This window comes from Notamacropus eugenii, chromosome 2 (assembly GCF_028372415.1).
Source record: "Notamacropus eugenii isolate mMacEug1 chromosome 2, mMacEug1.pri_v2, whole genome shotgun sequence".
Taxonomy (NCBI): Eukaryota; Metazoa; Chordata; class Mammalia; order Diprotodontia; family Macropodidae; genus Notamacropus; species Notamacropus eugenii.
The window spans coordinates 326,769,006-326,787,736 of NC_092873.1; the positions used below are offsets into that span (position 1 = coordinate 326,769,006).

At 37.3% G+C, this 18,731-nt stretch overlaps 1 protein-coding gene across 9 annotated transcripts in view; it reads right to left on the reverse strand.

Annotated features, from left to right (window-relative positions):
* Window positions 1–18,731, reverse strand: part of CCDC57 (coiled-coil domain containing 57) — a 266,795-nt gene that overhangs the window by 112,232 nt on the left and 135,832 nt on the right. For all 9 annotated transcript variants that reach the window (XR_011975014.1, XM_072645391.1, XM_072645390.1 and 6 more), the window contains 2 exons: window positions 13,422–13,522; window positions 8,197–8,397 (listed from right to left, as the gene is read on the reverse strand). Coding sequence is in view for 8 of the 9 variants with exons in the window: in XM_072645391.1 (XP_072501492.1) it covers window positions 8,197–8,397; window positions 13,422–13,522 (302 nt within the window). In the remaining variant the exon portion in view is untranslated. The remainder of the gene's footprint in view (window positions 1–8,196; window positions 8,398–13,421; window positions 13,523–18,731) is intronic.

The window sequence follows — 18,731 nt, forward strand, 5'->3', positions numbered from 1 at the left end:
AATTTGCAGAGCTCATGTTAGCAGAGAAGCAGACTTTGTGCTAGACTGGACTGTTTTGGGAGTGTTGAAAATTTTCAAGTCCCCAGCCTGGGATCTTCCTAAGACCTTGTAATAACACAAAACTCAATAGTCCACGAGATCAGCAACAGGACAGCCCAGACCTTACCTCCAAAAAAACCAGTATCGAGAATAACCCTAACATCAAGTCTGAAGACAGGAAGTAGGCTAGAAGAATGGGCAAACATAAAAAAAATAAACCCAGCTAACCATGGTGACAAGGATATGCAAGACACAAACCCAGAAGAAAAGAATGACTCAAAAACATCTGCAAGTAAAGTCTCAAAGTAAAACATAGCTAGAGAAAAAAATTCAACTAGAATTCCTCGAAGAGATCAAGTAAGAGTTTTTTAAAAAGTCTAAAATATATTTATAAATGAAGTGAGGATAAAAAACGGAAAAGAAAAAAGAACTATGGAAGAAAGGACTGGAAAAAGAATTAGCAGCTTGGCACAAGAGGTACACAAACTTGCCCAAGCAATAAACTCTCTAAAAATTAAAACAGAGCAAACAGGATGCTAAAATTGTCTCTATGAGATGATAAGAATTATGAAAAATAAAGACATATTAAAAAAGAAATATTAAAACAAAGTCAAAAGGCTGAACAAATAAAAGAAAATATCAGATAATCATGGCAAGAAACTTACCCAGAAAACAAGGAGAAAAAAATTTAAGAATCATGGAAGATATGATCAAAAATAGTTTAGACATAATATTTCAAGAAATCTTAAAACTACCTAAGTTTTTAGAGGAATAAATCCAAACTCCCAATAGCCGTACGATGCCAAAATGCTGTTTGGCATTAAAAGCCCTTCATAAACCTATCCCCCTTCTCCTTTTTCACTCTTCTTTACTTTATTTCAGTCTACTTTACTCTTTGCCAATTCCTCTTTAACACAGTGACACTGACCTTCTGGCTGTTTCAAGATCAAGATCAAGATATCTCATTTCTCACCTCTAGGCATTCTCTCTGGCTTTCTCCCATGACTGGAATGCTCTCTGTCCTTTGCTCTGACTTCTGACCTCCCTGGCTCTCTTTATTGTTCCTGTGTTTGTCCTTTGTACTCAAAGGTACAGTGTATTCAACAGTGGCAGATCAGCCTAGTACAAGCTCAGAAGACTCTACCACCAGTTGGGCACAAATAGTCCATTTGAACATTTGAGATGGAAATATCTCTAATTCTGTGCATCTCACGCTTCCTTTGTGCTACTGTGATTCTGTTTCACTCATAAAACACGGCACCTTTGACGCAGGCATGCCAGGCTGGGCAGTCCTGTACTAGCGTCTCCTATGTCATACAGTCAGTACTAAAGTTCTTCAGAGAGGCCTTGAGAGTGTATTTGTATTGCTTCTTCTGATCTCCATGTGAGTGTTTGCCTTATGAGAGTTCTCCATAAAATAGTCTTTTAGATAAATGTATGTTTAGCATTCGAACTACATGGCCACTTCATCATGCTCTCTGCAGCAGAATTTGAATGGTTAGCAGTTCAGCTTGAGAGAAGACCTCAGTGTCTGGCACCTTATTTTGCCAGGTGTGAATGGGAATAGTTCAATTTTCTGGAATGGCACTGGCAGGTTTCACAGGCATACAACAATGAAGTCAGCACAATGGCTCTGTAGACGTTCAACGTGGAATGCAGCCTAATACCTCTTCTCCTCACACTTTCTTTCAAAGTCTTCCAAACACTGAGCCAGTTCTGTCAGTTCATGTGTTAACCTCATAATCTCTGTGGATATCCATGGAAAAGTATACTGCCAAGGTAAGTGAACTTATCTACAGCATTCAGAATTTCTCCATTTGCTATAACCAATGCTTCCACATATGTATGGCATGGTGTTGGATGGTGGACAACTAATGTTTTCTTGGTGTTTATTATTAGGCCAAAATTAGCATACAAGTGGCAGAGAATCAATCCATACTCAGATGCATCTCAGTCTCTGAGGCTGTATTGAGTACACTTATCATCTGTAAACAAAAAGTTGTATACCAAGTATCCCTTGACTTTAATCTTGGCTTGTAGCCTTCTCAAGTTAGTTTACCATCAGTGTAGGAGTTGACCTTGATGTTCTTTTCATCCTTGTTGAAAGCATCTGACATCATGAAAAACATCTTGCTAAAAAGCATGGGTACAAGCACATAGGCCTTCTTCACTCCATTAGTGACTGGGAAAGCATGAAAGCACTGTCCTTTATAGAGAACCTATTGTAAGCATGTTGTCATGAAATTGGAATACAATACTGATAAACTTCCCCGGGCAGCCAAATTTCTTCACAATGTTTCACAAGCCCTAACAACTGACAGTACTAAAGGACTTGGTCAGGTCAATGAACATTGTATACAGACCTCTGTTCTGCTCCTGGCATTTCTCCTGGAGTTGTCAGGCAGCAAACACTATGTCAATCCTTCCTTCTCCCTTTCTGAAGCCACAATATCTCTCAGGTAGATGACCATCTTCTAGGCAAAGGATAACCTGATTAATGAGGTCTCTGGCAAGAATATTGCAGGTAATGATTCAGAGGACAACCTGTTTCCTTTTCCTTTATAGAGATGGACAATGGGGGCATCCTTGATCTATTGGTGGGTAACCTTCTGTTGCCATATAACCCAGAACATTTTAGTGTACTTTTGTATGAGCAGTGGACCCTCTGTCTTGTAGATCTCTGCTGGGATGAAATTAGCATCCGGTGCTTTGGCACATGAGAGGAGCCTAATGACATTCAATATCTTTTCTTCAGTTGGAAGTTCAGCTAGAGAAGGATTGAATTCAACCTGAGGTGTACGGTCAATGGCTTCAATATTGTTTGATGGTTGTCTTTTGAGAACACTATGGAAGTATCCAGCTTATCTCTCCAGGATCATGTCCTTATCACCCATCAGTGTGGCTCCATCAGCACTGAGTACTTGAGATGCACCAGAGGCTTTTGGGTCATAAACAGTCTTCAGGGCATTGCAGGAAGTACTTTGGATTATTGTTATTGTCATAAAACTGAGTCTCATCTGCCTTCTTACTGAGTCAAGAATCCTGAATCTCTCTAAGTGTTGCTTGCACTTTACTTTTGATGGAATTAAACACTGTTCCTTAGAGATAAATGAGTTAGCTTGTTGGTAAATCCTGTGAAGTTCTCATTTTTCATTTAGTAGTTTCTGAATTTCCCCATCATCTTCATCACAACAATCCTTGATGTTTGTAAGTGTTCTGGCCCAGAGGAGCAAATGCAGGGCTGTATACCAAATTTCTGAAAGCTGCCCATTCCTTTCATGTTCCTCAGCTTTCCCTCCAAGTTAGCAATAAACTTTTCATGCTCAGAGAAGTGCTCTAATCTGTCAAAGCTGAGTCTCTTGATAGGCATCTTGCCTTGGGGGTCACTGCTTTTGTTGAGTTTGAATGTTTAGTCTGGAGAGGATAAGTCTCTGATCAGTCCACTGGGCCACACATCTCCTTCAACACTCTCACATCCTGTCTCTTCTCTTCATAATGATGTAGTCTATTAAATGCCAGTGTTTGCTGTGAGGGTGCATCTGCAACATTTTGTTGGAAGGCAGTGTTGGTAATGAGTAGGTCATGAGATGCTTGCTTCTTCAGTTGTAAGTGACCACTGCTATTGCTTTTTCCAACTCCATTCCTTTTAAACACTCCCTAAGGCAAAATTGCCCAGGATTAAAAGCTTGCCCTCTTTCAGCGTAATGATGATGAGGGTCTCCAGGTCTTCAAAAGATTTTTCTCTGACCTTTAATTAGATAGAGGACTTCTAAGCATTCCTAATAAAAAGACTATAGATATGTTGAAACTTCAAAGCTCAAACACAGGAGTTAAGAGAAAAATAAAAAGGTAAACATGTATGAAAAATGATAAAGGAATAAACAAAAATAAACTTACATTTAAATATAGGTGGACAATACATGTCCCCCCTGAAGGCTAATGTCATGACAAGTCACAGAGAAGATCAATTAGATAAAACATGGGAGTGGCTCTGTTATGTCTTAATGATCTTAAGATAAGAATGGAAAGAGAAACACACTGGTGGGGATGAGAATGATGGCAGGAGGAAAGAAAAAAAGGAACATTATCTAAAATTATCAAGGTATACAAAAGAAATAAGGGAGAGGGGAATCAGTTTGACACTTGAACATCTCTTGCATTTGAACTAGTCAAAAGAAAAGAATACATACACACACACACACACACACACACACAGTTGGGAGAGTGAGAAAACAGACACTGCCTGATTAAAACAAATACATTTGGTGCAGTGTATAGAGCACTGGGCCTGGAGTCTGAAAGATTTGAGTTTATATAAATCCAGCCTCCAACACTTACTAGTTGTATGACTTTGGACAAATCACTTAACCACTGTTGACATCAGTTTCCTTAACTTAATATGTGTAACTTAAAATAAATAATAAGTTAACTTAATAACTTAAATAACTTAAAATGTGTCAAGTATCTGGGGAGTTAATATACCAGAACATACAAAAGACTTGCACAGATCTGAATACAAAGCATTTCTTAAAGAAATAAAGTACAACTTATATAGCAACAGGAATATCTTGTGCTGGCTGGGCCATGACAACGCAATAAAAATGAAAATACAAACAAAATTAACAACATTTTCAAGGCTGTGCCAACCCAATTATCAAAGGGACACTTTACAGAACCTAATAAGATAATAACAAAATTCATTTGGAAAACAAAAGATCTAGAATATTAAGCAAAATGATGAAAAGAAGGAAAAGTGAAAAGGAAATATCATTTCCAAATTTCAAATTATATTACAAAGCAGGAATCATCAAAACCACCTGGTACTGGTTAAAAAAGAGAGACAGAGAGGGGCATATCAATGGAATAGACTTAGTAACGAGAAAAGCCGAAACAATGGAATTCAATACTACTGTGTTTGATAAACTGGAAAACATAAACCACTTAAGAAAAGAATTCCCTACTTAATAAAAACTGCTAGGAAAACTAGAAAGCAGTCTGGTAGAAATTAGGCTTAGAATTGCACCACACTCCACAATACATTGTAAATGAATACATGTCCTTAATATTAAAAATCATACTATAAAAAATTAGTCATATGCCTCTCACAGCTGTGTAAATGTATTTTTAACTAAAAATGGGATAGCAGCAATTAAAAAAAATGAAATAGATAAGTGATTACATGAAATTGAAAAGTTTCTGCATAAACAAAATAAATGCATCTAACTAGGAAAAGAAGGGAAGTGGCTTTTCTGATAAGGGTATTTATATACAAAATATAAGTAATATATATTAATCTATCCATCTAGATGTGACCATCCCTCAATATGTTAGTGGTCAAAGGATATGAACAAATAGTTCTCAAAGAAATTACAAACTTATTAAGTCACATTAAAGAATGCTCCAAATTACTAATAAGAGAAATACAAATCAAAACAACCCTGAGGTTTTGCCTTACACCCTAAAAACTGGCAAAGATGACAAAAGATGGAAATAGTCAAAGTTGGCAGGGTTGTGAAGAAAAGGGATGGTGTTATTGATGGGGCTCTGAAGCTGCACAACCATTTTAAAAAGAAAATTGGAATTGTGCAAAAATGACTATATCCTTTGACCTAGATATTTCATTACTGGGCTTATACTCCAAGGAGACTACTGATAAGAATAAAGTCCCTATTTATATACTCCAAAAATTTTTTATCAGCATTTTTTGCAATAGCAAAGAACTGGAAACAAAATAGATGATTAATGATCAGGGAATGAATAAACAAATCATGGTACATTAATGTAATATCACATGGATATAAGAAATGATGAATGTAATGAATACAGAAAACCACGGAAAGATTTATATGAACTGACAGAGAGTGAAGCAAGCAGAGACAAGGAAATAATATACACGATAACCACAACAATGTGAACAGGAAGAATAACCATACACAACAAAAAAATGGAAAGTTAATGTTGCAAAATCATAAAGAACAAGCATGGCTTAAAAGAGGAAATATGAGAAGACACCAGCACCCCACTCCTTTGTAGAGGTAGGAGGTCCAGACACATTGCACAGTGCACATATTTTCAGAAATTTTTGGATGATCAGTTATGCTGATTTTTCCTGTTTCTCTTTTTGTCTTATACTATTATTAGATAAAATGGCTCTTGGGGAGAGAGGTTACACTGGGAAAAATTATGATGATATAAAAAAGGCCTCAATGAAAACTTATTAAAATAATTAGTGACTTCACTATTAGCCATTCAGTGGACAGAACTCTAGGCTTGTGCTTGTACAAGTTCTATACAAAAAACCATATCGTCTCTGTCTCCAGATACAGGATATGTATGTACAAAATACTATTACTGATTTCCATAGTTTATACATATGAGACTGAAATAAAAAAAACAATCTGAATGTTATTGTTAATATTAATGTGTACCTACAAACATAATATATTCCTTTCTTCCTGTGACAAAAGAGGCATGCCATTTGTCATAAATGTGGTACTTGTGTTATTGGAATTCTTTTGAAACTGCTATGATTATAGAAGCAGTTAAACATTTTTTTTATAAGATACTTATATCAAGATTTCATAGTATCTAGTTGTCAGACTTTAGCAAACATGTCCTGGCCTGCAGTATATCCAAATTCATGTTAAAATAGATATGCAGATAGAAAAACTTAAAAATCTATACTAAAAATATTAAAGTTGGTAGTTCAAATCAACAAACATTTATTCAGTGTCTACTCTGTGCTGAGACTGTTAGACTGTGAAAAGATCTAAAGTTTATATAAGACTCAAACCTACTGAAGGGATCTTATAGATTATCAGGGAGAAAAAACATGAGCACAGGTAAATAAAGTACACAATATTACATGATAAATGCCTTGAAGAGGAACCAAACTATTACATCGAGAACAAGGGAAATGACAATGCTTCTGTGTCATCTGTGTTGCTCTGATTACATCTGGAGTCCTGTCCAATGTAATTAATTCAAAACAATACACAGTAAATGTGTTAGAGAACTGTAAAACAAAGTACTGAGATACAAAGGAAGTTTTTTTTTTTTAATTTCTGTACTAGGAAAGTGAGAAGTTTAGCTCCCACTTGAAATAACTATGTAAATTGTGGTAAAGAAATTTGTGAATATTTTCATCCTTTTGCCTAATTTAGAAGATTTGTGCATTATAAATAATGTAGAATTTGAAGGGGGTCTTTGAAAGGCCAAGCATGATGGTGCACACCTGTCTTCCCTGTTACTAGGGAGGCAAAAGCTTGGGATCAGTTCTGATCCACAGTAAGGACAAAGTTGATTGAGCATCCATGCTAAGTCTGCTATCAAAATGATGAGACCTAGGGAGTAGAGAATCATCATGCAAAATGTCCCAGATTGGAAACAATACAGGTCAAAGCTTCTGTGAAGGTAAGTATTGGGATAAGGCTTGTCAGTGATTGTTGTGTTTTGAGCTTTGGTGAGATAGGGAGACCCAGGATGGATAGTTGGATGGAAGGCAGGCAGGGAAGCAGGGAGGAAGGAAGAATGTACAACTAGACATCTAAACAAAGAAAGAGAGGAGACTGGAGGAGAGTGGTTTTCACCTGAAATGCTCACAAGAGGGAAGAATACATACACACACACACACACACACACAGAGTTGGGTACTGAAATACATTTCACTCAATAAGGAAATGGGGGAGATGGGAAAATTAAAAGGAGGGTAGATAAAGGGAGGGATTAATTCTTAGTAAAACAAACTCACTAGGGGTGTAGGAACATATATATAGGAGGAGAAGAAGGAAGGAAGGAAGAAAGGAAGGAAGGAAGGAAGAAAGGAAGGAAGGAAGGAAGGAAGGAAGGAAGGAAGGAAGGAAGGAAGGAAGGAAGGAAGGAAGGAAGGAAGGAAAGAAGGAAGGAAGAAGAAAAGAAGTGCTTCTGGAGTTAGAGGAGGAGGCAGTACAGGAGAGAGGGCCTGCAGAGGAAACAGATGGTCAAAGTGTTTGTCAAGGAATATTATTTCCGCAATAAAATTTTGTAGAAAAATGTATAGGGAGAAAGCGAAAGAAAGGCCAGTGAGTAGATCACACCAGTTTCAACAGGAGATGTTCAATATCTTATGGAAAGATTTGGGACTGTGGGATTGACTGAGCATAACTTTAACCTACTTACCTCTTTTCCAGGTGTCAAAGACTCAGAAATTTGTTGTTGATTCTTGTTAGAAGTTTTCCCTGTTTCCTTCTTGGCAGTACTGAAATGCATCTTGAGCTGAGTTACCTGTTCTTGTAGCCCTGAAATTTCTACATGTACTTGATCTAGGTGACTGGAAAGCTGGTCCTGGAACTCATCAAAGTCCAATGGTTTCTGTTGCACCTAAGATTCCAAATCAGAAAGACACTATTAAAGGAGCTCTTCCAGCTTCAGAAAAGACCAGGAAAATATGAGATAACATAAATCAAGGACATGACCTAAGAAAGAATAACTGTGGATTTCACTAGAAGATAGCTTAAAAGTTCTTATCCAATCCCTTCATTTAACAGGTGAAAACATCAAAGCCTAGAGAAGTTAAGGGATCTGCTTAGCGTTAGTAAGTGGCAATTGGAATTTGAACCCAGACTTTCTAACTTCAAATCCAGTACTATCTGTACTACAGCATAAGAGATTAAACGAGAGGCAAATAACTATAAGAGAAAAAGCATGTGGTGGAGAAGCAGGGGGCAGGAAGGGATTAAGGAGGCATTTGCAAAAAGCACCTATAGTATATAACTATATACACAGTTATACATAGCTAGATGATGTGATGATAAAAATGTGATTTAAGGGTGCGAAGAGATTGTAATGGGAGATGTGAAAAGGAGGAGTCAGAAAAAGGTAAATTACATCACAGGAAGAGGCACAAAAACATACTATAGTAGAGGAAAAGAGGGGAGGGAGATGACCACTGTTTGAGATTTATTCTCATCTGATTTGTTTCAAGGAGAGAACAACAAATTTAGTTAAGTACAGAAACAATCAACAATAACATTCAAGAGAATGACAATAATGAGACAACCTACATGAACAAAACAGAGAAAGAGGAGATCAATGAATTGGACATGTAGCTGAAAAAGCTAGAAAAAGAACAAATTGAAAATTCCTAAGTAAATACCAAATTAGAAATACTGAAAACCAAAGAAGAGATTAATAAAATTGAAATTAAGAAAACTATTGAACTAATAAATAAAACTAAGAGTCAGTTTTATGAAAAAACCAATAATACTGATAAACTTTTTGGTCAATTTAGACAAACAAGAGAATTACAGAAAACAAGGGATATGTAAAATAGATGCCCTCTAGGCTAACAATCTTTAAGACAATAAGACTGATCAAATCAAAAGGACAGGAGACACGAGCAGAATGTCGTGTAGACTTGCACTTTCTGTCTATATATACCCTGACCCTCAGATCAATAAATGGAGTTGGCCTATCTTCTCCTGCCTCCCGTGTCTTTCTTCTTCACCATATCACTGAGCCATGTGGGGACGCTAGCTGTCTGCTACAAGAAAAGGTCAAGAAACAGTCAATATGGTCTTTGTTGCCCAACCACTCCAGGAGAAATGCCAGGAGCCAAACAGAGGTCTGTATCCAATGTTTGTAGATCTGACAAAGATATCTGACAGTTAGTCGTGAGAGCTTATGGAAAATTATGGTAAAATTTGGTTGGCCAGAGAAGTTCAACAATATTGTACATCAATTTCATGATGGCATGTTTGCCCGGGTTCTAGATAGTGGACAATGCTCTTGTGCCTTCCCAGTTACCAATGGAGTGAAACAGGACTGTGGGCTTGCTTCCATGCTTTTTAGCATGATATTTTCAGTCATGTTGTCAAATGCTTTCAATGAGGATGAACAAGGCACCAAGGTCAGCTACCATACCAGTGGTAAATTCTTCAATGTGAAAAGGCTACAAGCCAAGACCAAAGTGGAGGGAGTGCTGGTGCATGATTTTCTGTTTGCAGATGATTGTGCACTCAATGCAGCCTCTGAGGCTGAGATGGGTTGCCCATGCTAATTTTGGCCTAATGATACAAAGAAAACACAGGTGCTCCATCGGCCACCACCACACCATCCATACATGGAACCATCAGTTACAACAAATGGAAAAGTGGATATGCTGTGGATAAATTCACTTACTTTGGTAGTGTACTTTCCAGGCATGTACATACACATTGACAATGAAGTTGATGCACACATTGCCAGAGCTAGCTCAGTGTTTGGGAGGCTCCAAAGAAATGTTTGGGAGAGAAGAGCCATTGTATTGACCTCACTGTTATATGACTGTGAAACATGGACAGTTTACCAGCGCTATGCCAGGAAATTGAATCGCTTCCATTTGAACTGTCTTGGGAAGATATCTGGCAGGATAAGGTATCAGACGCTGAGGTCCTTGCTTGAACTAAATACCAAGCATTCAAATTACTCTTCAGAGAGCACAACTCCAATGGGCTGGCCATATTGTTCGAATGCAAAATGTACACTTGCCAAAAAGACTATTTTATGGAGAACTTGCATGGGCAGGCAATCACATACATGATGGTCAGAAGAAGTGATACAAGGACACATTCAAGAACTGTGGATTTGATTGTGCAACATAGGAGACACTGGCACAGGATCGCTCAGCATAGAGTGCCCACATCAGAAAGGGTGCTGTGCTCTATGAGCAAAATATAATTGAAACAGCTCAAAGGAAACATAGTAGGCACAAATTTGGAGTAACTACTCCAAATGTTCACACAGACTATCTGTGCCCAATCTGTGGTAGAGCATTCCAATTTCATATTGGTCTGATCAGCCACAGTCAGACACATTTTGGTCCTCTTTGATAATGAAGGACAACAACCAACCAAGTGGCATAGCATCCAAATTCTTTTTTCCCTACCTAGTAGTATTTTATTTTTTCCAGTTACATGTAAAGATAGTTTCAACATTCAATTTTATAAGATTTTGAGTTCCAATTTTTTTCTCTTCCTCCCTTCCCCTCCCCATGACCCATGAGAGCAAGCAATCTGATACAGACTATACATATGTAATCATATTAAACATATTTCCACATTAGTCATGTTGTGAAAGAAGAATCAGAACAAAAGGGGAAAATCACAAGAAAGAAAAAATAGAGAGAAAATAGCATGCTTCCATCTGCTTTAGCCTCAACAGTTCTTTCTTTGGATTGGATAGCATTTTCCATCATGAGTCTTTTGGAATTATCTTGAATCACTATATACTGAGAAGAGCTAAGTCTATAACAGTTGATCACTGCATCTTATTGCTGTTACTGTGTACAATGGTCTGGCTCTGTTCATTTCACTTAGCATCAGTTCATCTTAAGTTGTTCCAGGTTTTTCCAAAATCCACCTGCTCATCATTTCTTATGGTACAGTAGTATTCCATTATATTCATATACCACAACTAGTTCAGCCATTTCCCAATTGGTGGACATCTCTTCAATTTTCAATTCTTTGTCCCCCATCAAGAGAGCTACTATAAATATTTTTGTACACATGGGTTCTTCTTCCTTTTTATGATCTCTTTGGAATGTAGACCTAGTAGTGGTATTGCTGTACCAAAGGGTATGCACTGTTTTATAGGCCTTTGGGCATATTTCCAAATTTATCTCCAGAATGGTCAGATCAGTTCACAACTCCACCAACAATGCATTCGTGTTCCATTTCCCCACATCTTCTCCAATATTTGTCATTTTCTTTTTTTGCCACATTAGCCAATCTGATAGGTGTGAGGTGGTACCTCAGAGTTGTTTTAATTTGCATTTCTTTAATCAATAGTGATTTAGAGCATTTTTTCATATGACTATAAGTAGCTTTAATTTCTTCATCTGAAAGCTGCCTGTTCATATCCTTTGATCATTTATTAATTGGGGAATGACTTACATTCTTATAAATTTGACTCAGTTCTTTCTATAGTTTAAAAATGAAGTCTTTTTACTAACTTGGCCTCATTTTCCTTTTTACACATCTGCAACAGAGAAATTAGAAGGTTGTTATGTATAGGGTGCTTTTAAGATGATCAAATAAAAGGATAAATCAATGAAAGTATAATGACAGAGGAGAATTATGAAGATTCATAAATTAGTGAATGCTTACAAATTATTTTTCAGAGGGTGAAAGAAATAAAGCTAAACTATCATTAGAATTCCTGTCCATTATTTCCATTACTACCACTTTTACTGTTTGATCAGAACCAAAGTTCCTGGAGCTTTTCAGTACTATCTGGTAAAAGGGAATATTAAACTTTTAAGTTATAAGACTTAGAACTGGAAAAACTATAAGATGTCATTTAGCATATAACTTTCATTTTCTAGCTTATGAAACTAAAGTCTATTCAAAAACTAGAAAACCTAAGGCACAGAGTAGAGACAAACTTTTTAACTTCCTGTTTGCTCCACTGTACTCTGCTCTAAGTCTACTCTTTTATTCCATCATGATGAATTCTATTAAGCTTGGAAACTTCTTTTTTCACTGAAGAAAAGCAGACTATGTATTCACTCTCGTTATGTGCATCCTTATAATGAGGAAGCATGGCATAATGGATAGAGAGCAGGCCTTGATACCAGGGAAGATCTGAGTCCAAGTCCTAGTTTCTGAGACACTGTGCCTGTGATCCTTGAAAAGTCACTTAATCTCTCAGTACTCTAACCAATTCTTTAAGATTATAACTGCAGAGAAAGTTGGTATGAGAATTACCTCACTTGGGATTTCTCTATACTAATGAAATCACAGATCCAGTCTTCATTCCTTCTCCCTTTACAATATTTGAGCATTTTTACCTAAGAAACTTAAAATGTTTGACAGAACTACTTGGGAGTATTAGGATCTACATTTTGTAAATTGAGAGATAGGCTCAAATAAGAAAACTAATTTGGTCATTACCAATGGAGAAAGCAGTGCCAAGAAAAGAACCCAGTGCTCTTCACTCAAAACTAATTTTACTCACTAGCTAATTAAAATTAGTTCTATTAAAATTTCTTTTCCTCATGCAAAGAATTTTCTGAAAAATGATCATGTAGGAATAACATTTATTTTACTTGGTCAAAGTCCTAGGCTGATTCTGGTCTTTAGGAAAAAAAAAAAACCTTGCTAATATCTAGGCAACTGGTTGGTGAATTAGAGGAATGAAAAGAGGAGTACTTTGTTCACGTCAGTAGGGGAAGGGCAAAATGTGACTGTTTTACATTGCTGTTGGCTTCTTTCCTGTCTGGAACTGAAAAGAGAATTTAAAAAAAAGAAACATTTCCAAGAAAGAAAAAAAAAAACAGAAACAACTTTATGTTCAAGCCAAGAAAAAACTTTCCAACTCTTTTTAGATATTCAATGATTCTGAGCTTCAATAGGGTGAGGTCTTACCTTCTGTTTGAGCTGTGTTACCATGGAATCCAAAAGAACTGTTTTGGCTTGTAGCTTCCTCAAAGCCATCCCAAAGGAAACTTTATCAGTGAGCAAGGAACCTGATGGAAAGATTAACTGATGCAATAAGAGTGCTACATGTCTTACTAAGAACCTTAGGTTTTGGGGATGCCCACACAGTCCCAATGCCCTTTTTGGTTTCATGTGTAAAATACAGAACAACAATAGAGACTAAGAGGTAGGATTTAGTTCTCTTCCTTAAGAGGAATGAATGTCTAAATCACCCATGTCAGCTAGCTAGCCATTCTTTTGTGGAAAGTATTTTAGGTGCAGTTACTTTATAATCTCCCTTAGTAACCTGTTCCACTGTTTAATCTCCCTGAAAGTTAAATTCACTATAAGAATTCAGAATGTTAAAGATACACTATATAACAGGGAATAATCTTTGTTCAAAGATAGCAGGAATCTTTTTGGATATCACTGAATATCTGGTACAGTCAATAATAATTGTCAAAATATAGATTTAACTAGAGGACCCCATTAATATTTTCATTCAAAATGTGAATATTAGTACTAAATATTAGAATCTCTATCAAAGATAAAGATGATCTAAAAAGAGAGGTTTCAGCAAGAATACAAAATATCTGATAGTTCTATTGCTCTAAATTTCTATGCTATGAACAAACAAAAGCAATTTAAAAGGTTTATCAAGGTTTGTTTTTAAAACTGTTTATGAATATCCTTTTTCCATTTCTATTTTCTTACTCTGCTCATCACCTCTAGACAAGATTCCCTGATTCTAGGCTACATCTCCTTCCTGTATTATTCAAAGTCTAGCTTTAAGCTCACTTTCTCTGAGACAAAAGTCGGATTACCTCTGCTCCAAACATTCTTCCTATCTAAATATTTGATATTTTGAATACTTAACTATTTAACTGCTGTTTGTCCATTAATTTACTCATTTAGGTATTTAAGTACCTATTCTCTACAAATTTTCATTGATAGGACTTGAACTGCATTGTTGGAGGAAATGCCCTCATCAATGAAATCACAGATCTATTTGCATATAAAGAAGGTGCTTTGCTATGAGCTATATTTATATCTATTATGACATATTTCCCTTGAGTCAATCAACAAGTTTTATTAAGTGCCTACTATGTGCCAGGCGCTATGCTAGGTACTAAAGATTCAAAAGTCAAATGAAACAGTCCTGCTTGCAAGGTACAACTTATATCAGTGGGACAAAATGTACATAAATATCTACACACACACACACACACACACACACACACACAGAGACACACACACACACACACACACGATGAGAGATTGCTAATTGTAATCCCTGCCATATATGTTAGTCTAATTCTTTTCCTAAAACCCAAGGAAGCTATCCCTAAGATTTGAGTGGCTCAAGGGGTCCCACAATTTCCTGTGGTCATATACACATATACTTGTTTTTCTAAAGCTTAACTGGACTCAGAGGTAAAAGGGACTAATTTTGCACTACATGAGTACCATATTGTTGGGTATTGTTTCAATGCCATGGATAAGTAAACTTCACTTTCTTAACTATTGAATGAATTGTGAGGGTCTTGGTTTGTTCTAATATCTGACCTAAACCACTGAGAGCCTAATCTGTGCCAGACTGTTTACTGTACCAGTGTAAAGGTTTGGAGAAAGAAGGAGTGTGTGTGAGGAGCAGGAAGAAAACCACTCTGGCTGAGAAGGGAAGTAGTATATGATGAAATTGAAAAAGGAAGTTAGGCCCAGTTTGTGAAGGCTTTTAAATACCCAAAGAGCTTATTTTTGTCTCAGAAGCAATGAGAAACCACTGAAGTTTATTGAGTAGGGAAGTAATATGATCAGAAATACACTTTAGGAAAATCACTAAAGTTTGGAGAATGGATTGAAGAAGGAAGAAATCTGAGGCAAAGATATTAATTAGGAAGGTTCTGCAATAGTCCAGGGGAGAGGAATATGAAGGTGGGGGAGAGAGAAAAGTTCTGTTTCAGACATGATGAATATGAAATGTCTATGGGACACCAGTTTAAAATGAAAACAAGAGCCCTTATCCTACAGAACCCCACAGAACCCACAATGTTGAATATCCTTTGAAAATTAAATAAATGTGAAATAAACATGACTGAAAACAATCAATAAAATATTCATATTTAATGAAAACCTACTATAAGCTCCTTCTACAAAATTATTACTTTGATACCTTATGGAGTATGGAGGTAATTTTGGATTCCCAAGATCATAGATCCAGAGCTGGATCTATTCTCTTGAATACCTAACCCCCTTATCATATCACCCATTATGCCCAGTTAAGCCATTTGCTGCCTTCACTCCTACACACATGCTTCAGAACAAAGGTGGAGAAAATCATAACCATTCTAACTGGGTCCACTACAAATTTACATTACACAACCTCACCTGGGCTTTCACTGCTTCTAGGCAATTTTACTACATAACCCTTATCAACTCACTATCCCACTCTCTACAGTGGTTTTTCCAAACCTTTGCATCTCTCCTCAAACCTCCCATGGCTCTCTCTCTCCCATCCCCTCAGTTGAGAATCTTCTCTCATATTTTACAGAAAAAAATTAATCCATTTGCCATGAGCTCTCCCTTCTCCCTTCTTTCTCAATTCCTATCACTCAGATGCCTTCTGCTTCTCTTTCTTCCTTCTACCCTATCTCACTTGATGAAATGGCCTTAATCTTTACCAAAACTAACCCCTCTACTTGTTCAAGTGATCCCATTCAATCCTGTAAGTTCCAACTGATTGCTCCGTCTATCATGCCCGTTCTTTCACTTATTTTCAATCTCTCTTTCTCCTGGATTATTTCCTATTGACTACAAACATGCCCATGCCTACCTCATCTGGGAAAAAACCTTCACCTGATCCTTTGATCCCTGCTCATGTCCTATAACTCTTCTGACCTTTATAGCTAACCTCTTTGAAAAGGCTTTCTACAATAGGTGCCTCCACTTTCTCTTCTCACTCTCTTCTTAATCCCTTACAAGCTGACTTCCATCCTTATCATTCCACTGAAACTGCTCTGTCCAAAGTTATTCATGAGTTCTTAGTTGCCAGATTCAATGGCCTTTTCTCATCCCTCATTCTCTTTGACCCTCCTACAGCCTCAGTCACTATTGCTCACTCTCTCCTTCTTGCTACTCTTCTTTCTAGGTTTTTAGGACACCACTTTTTCTGGTTCTCCTGTTTGTTTGGCTGATTCTTCTTGGTCTCCTTTGCTGGATCCTCCTCTAGATCACGCTATGCTCTCTAACCCTAGGCGTTTTACCCTGGAACTTCTTCTCTTCTCCCTACATACTACTTTAGGTGGTGATTTAATCGCCACCTTTCACTGATGAACCTCAAATCTCCCTAATGGGTCCCACATTCACTGCTGATCTCAGACCTCCAACTGACTTTTAGCTATCTTGAGCTGGAAGTCCAGTAGATACCTTAAACTCAATAGTCCAAAATAGAACTTATTCTCTTTCCCACTAAATCCTATTTCCATCCTACCTTTTCTATTAGTGTGGAGGACAACACCATCCTCCCAGTCCCTCAGGCTCAAAATCTATGAGTTATCTTTGACTCTTTATTAACTTTCAGCACCACCCCCATTCAATCTGTTGCTAAGGCCTACTGGTTTCACCTCTCCAACATCTCATATGTGGCCCCTTCTCTTTTCTGACACTGCCACCACTCTAGTGCAAGCCCTCATCACGTTATGCCTGGATTACTACAGTAGCCTACTGGTAGGTCTGTCTGCTTCGAGTCTCTCCCCACTCCAATCCATCCTCCATTCAGCCACTGAAGTAATTTTCTTAAAGCACAAGTCCAACCATATCACTTTTCTACTTAATAAACTCCAGTGGCTCCCGATTGTCTCCAGGAACAAACACAAAATATTTTAATTAGGGTACAAAGCTCTTCATCATCTAGCCCCCTCTTATCTTTCTAGTATTCTTATATCTTACTCACCAATACCTACTCTTTGATCCAATGACATTAGCTTCCTGGCAGTTCTACAAAGAAGATAGTCCATCTCTTGGCTCCAGGCATTCTCTCTGACTGTCCCCCATGCCTGGAACATTCTCCTTCTTCCACTCCACCTACTAACCTCCCTTCCTTCCAAGAAAAATCTTATCTTCTACAGGGAGCTTTTCCCAGTCTCTCTTAATTTGAGTAACTTCCCTTTGGTAAATATTTCCTATTTATTCTTTTTATAGTTTGCTTTGTGTGTATTCATTTGCATATTATCTCCCTCATCACACTGTAAGCTCCATGAGAGCCAGGGCTTTTTTTGCTCCTTTTTGTATCCCCACTGCTTACCATAGTGCTTAGCACACTTATAAATGTTTACTGATTGACGGATCTAGTACGAGTTCATTTTATAGATCAGAAACTGAGACCTTGGTAGCCTGAGGTAGGCTAAACTGATTTGCCCAAGGTCACAGGGGTGGTAAGCCATCAGAGGTAGGATGTGAACATAAATCCCCCTAACTCTGAAGTCAATTCTCTTTCCACTAAGCATACTACCTCCCTCATTCCTTCAAATTATGTTAGTGAAATGCAAGCTCTGGTCATTTCTACCAAACTGGAAAAGCTTTAAATACAGGCCTGGTGGCAGAATATATCTGTCTGAGCATCAGACAGGACCACTATCAGAAGGACTGTAACCAGGTGATGAATGTTTTTGGCTGCAGAAAGCAACCAAAAAAGCAAAAGAAGGTCTTCTGTCTGTGGTAACACTGTTAGCTTTGGCAGTGAGGGTGGCACAGCGCCTGGAAAGAGGGCACAGAGCAGCAAAAAACATAGTTCTGTACATCTATAAACAATGTAATCGTTAGCACCTAAAGGTCAATCTGGGTCCAAAAATGAATGAGTGGACAAATAGTCCAAGGACTCAATGATATTTATACTGACATTTTTGCTATAAATGAATGAAACAAGAAGACATGTATGACTGTGAAAGAAATGAAATGGTCATGTAGTGAGAATCAAAGAGAAGAGACAGACTTACACTAGTATTCCTAAGTTATTATCCTAATCAAAAGAAAGTCCCCAGCACATGAGGTAAATCCTCTCTAGAGATTTATATAAAGACATGGAAAACACACACACACATGTGCACAAACACACATGCACACACAGTACACAAAACAAGAAGGTCTGGAGGGGTTTCTTCAGTGAAGGGAGTAAAAATCATAGACCTAACAAAATATGATGGCATTCAATACTGTGTTTGTGTAACTCAGACTCTAATTCCTTTTTTTTCAAAATGAATA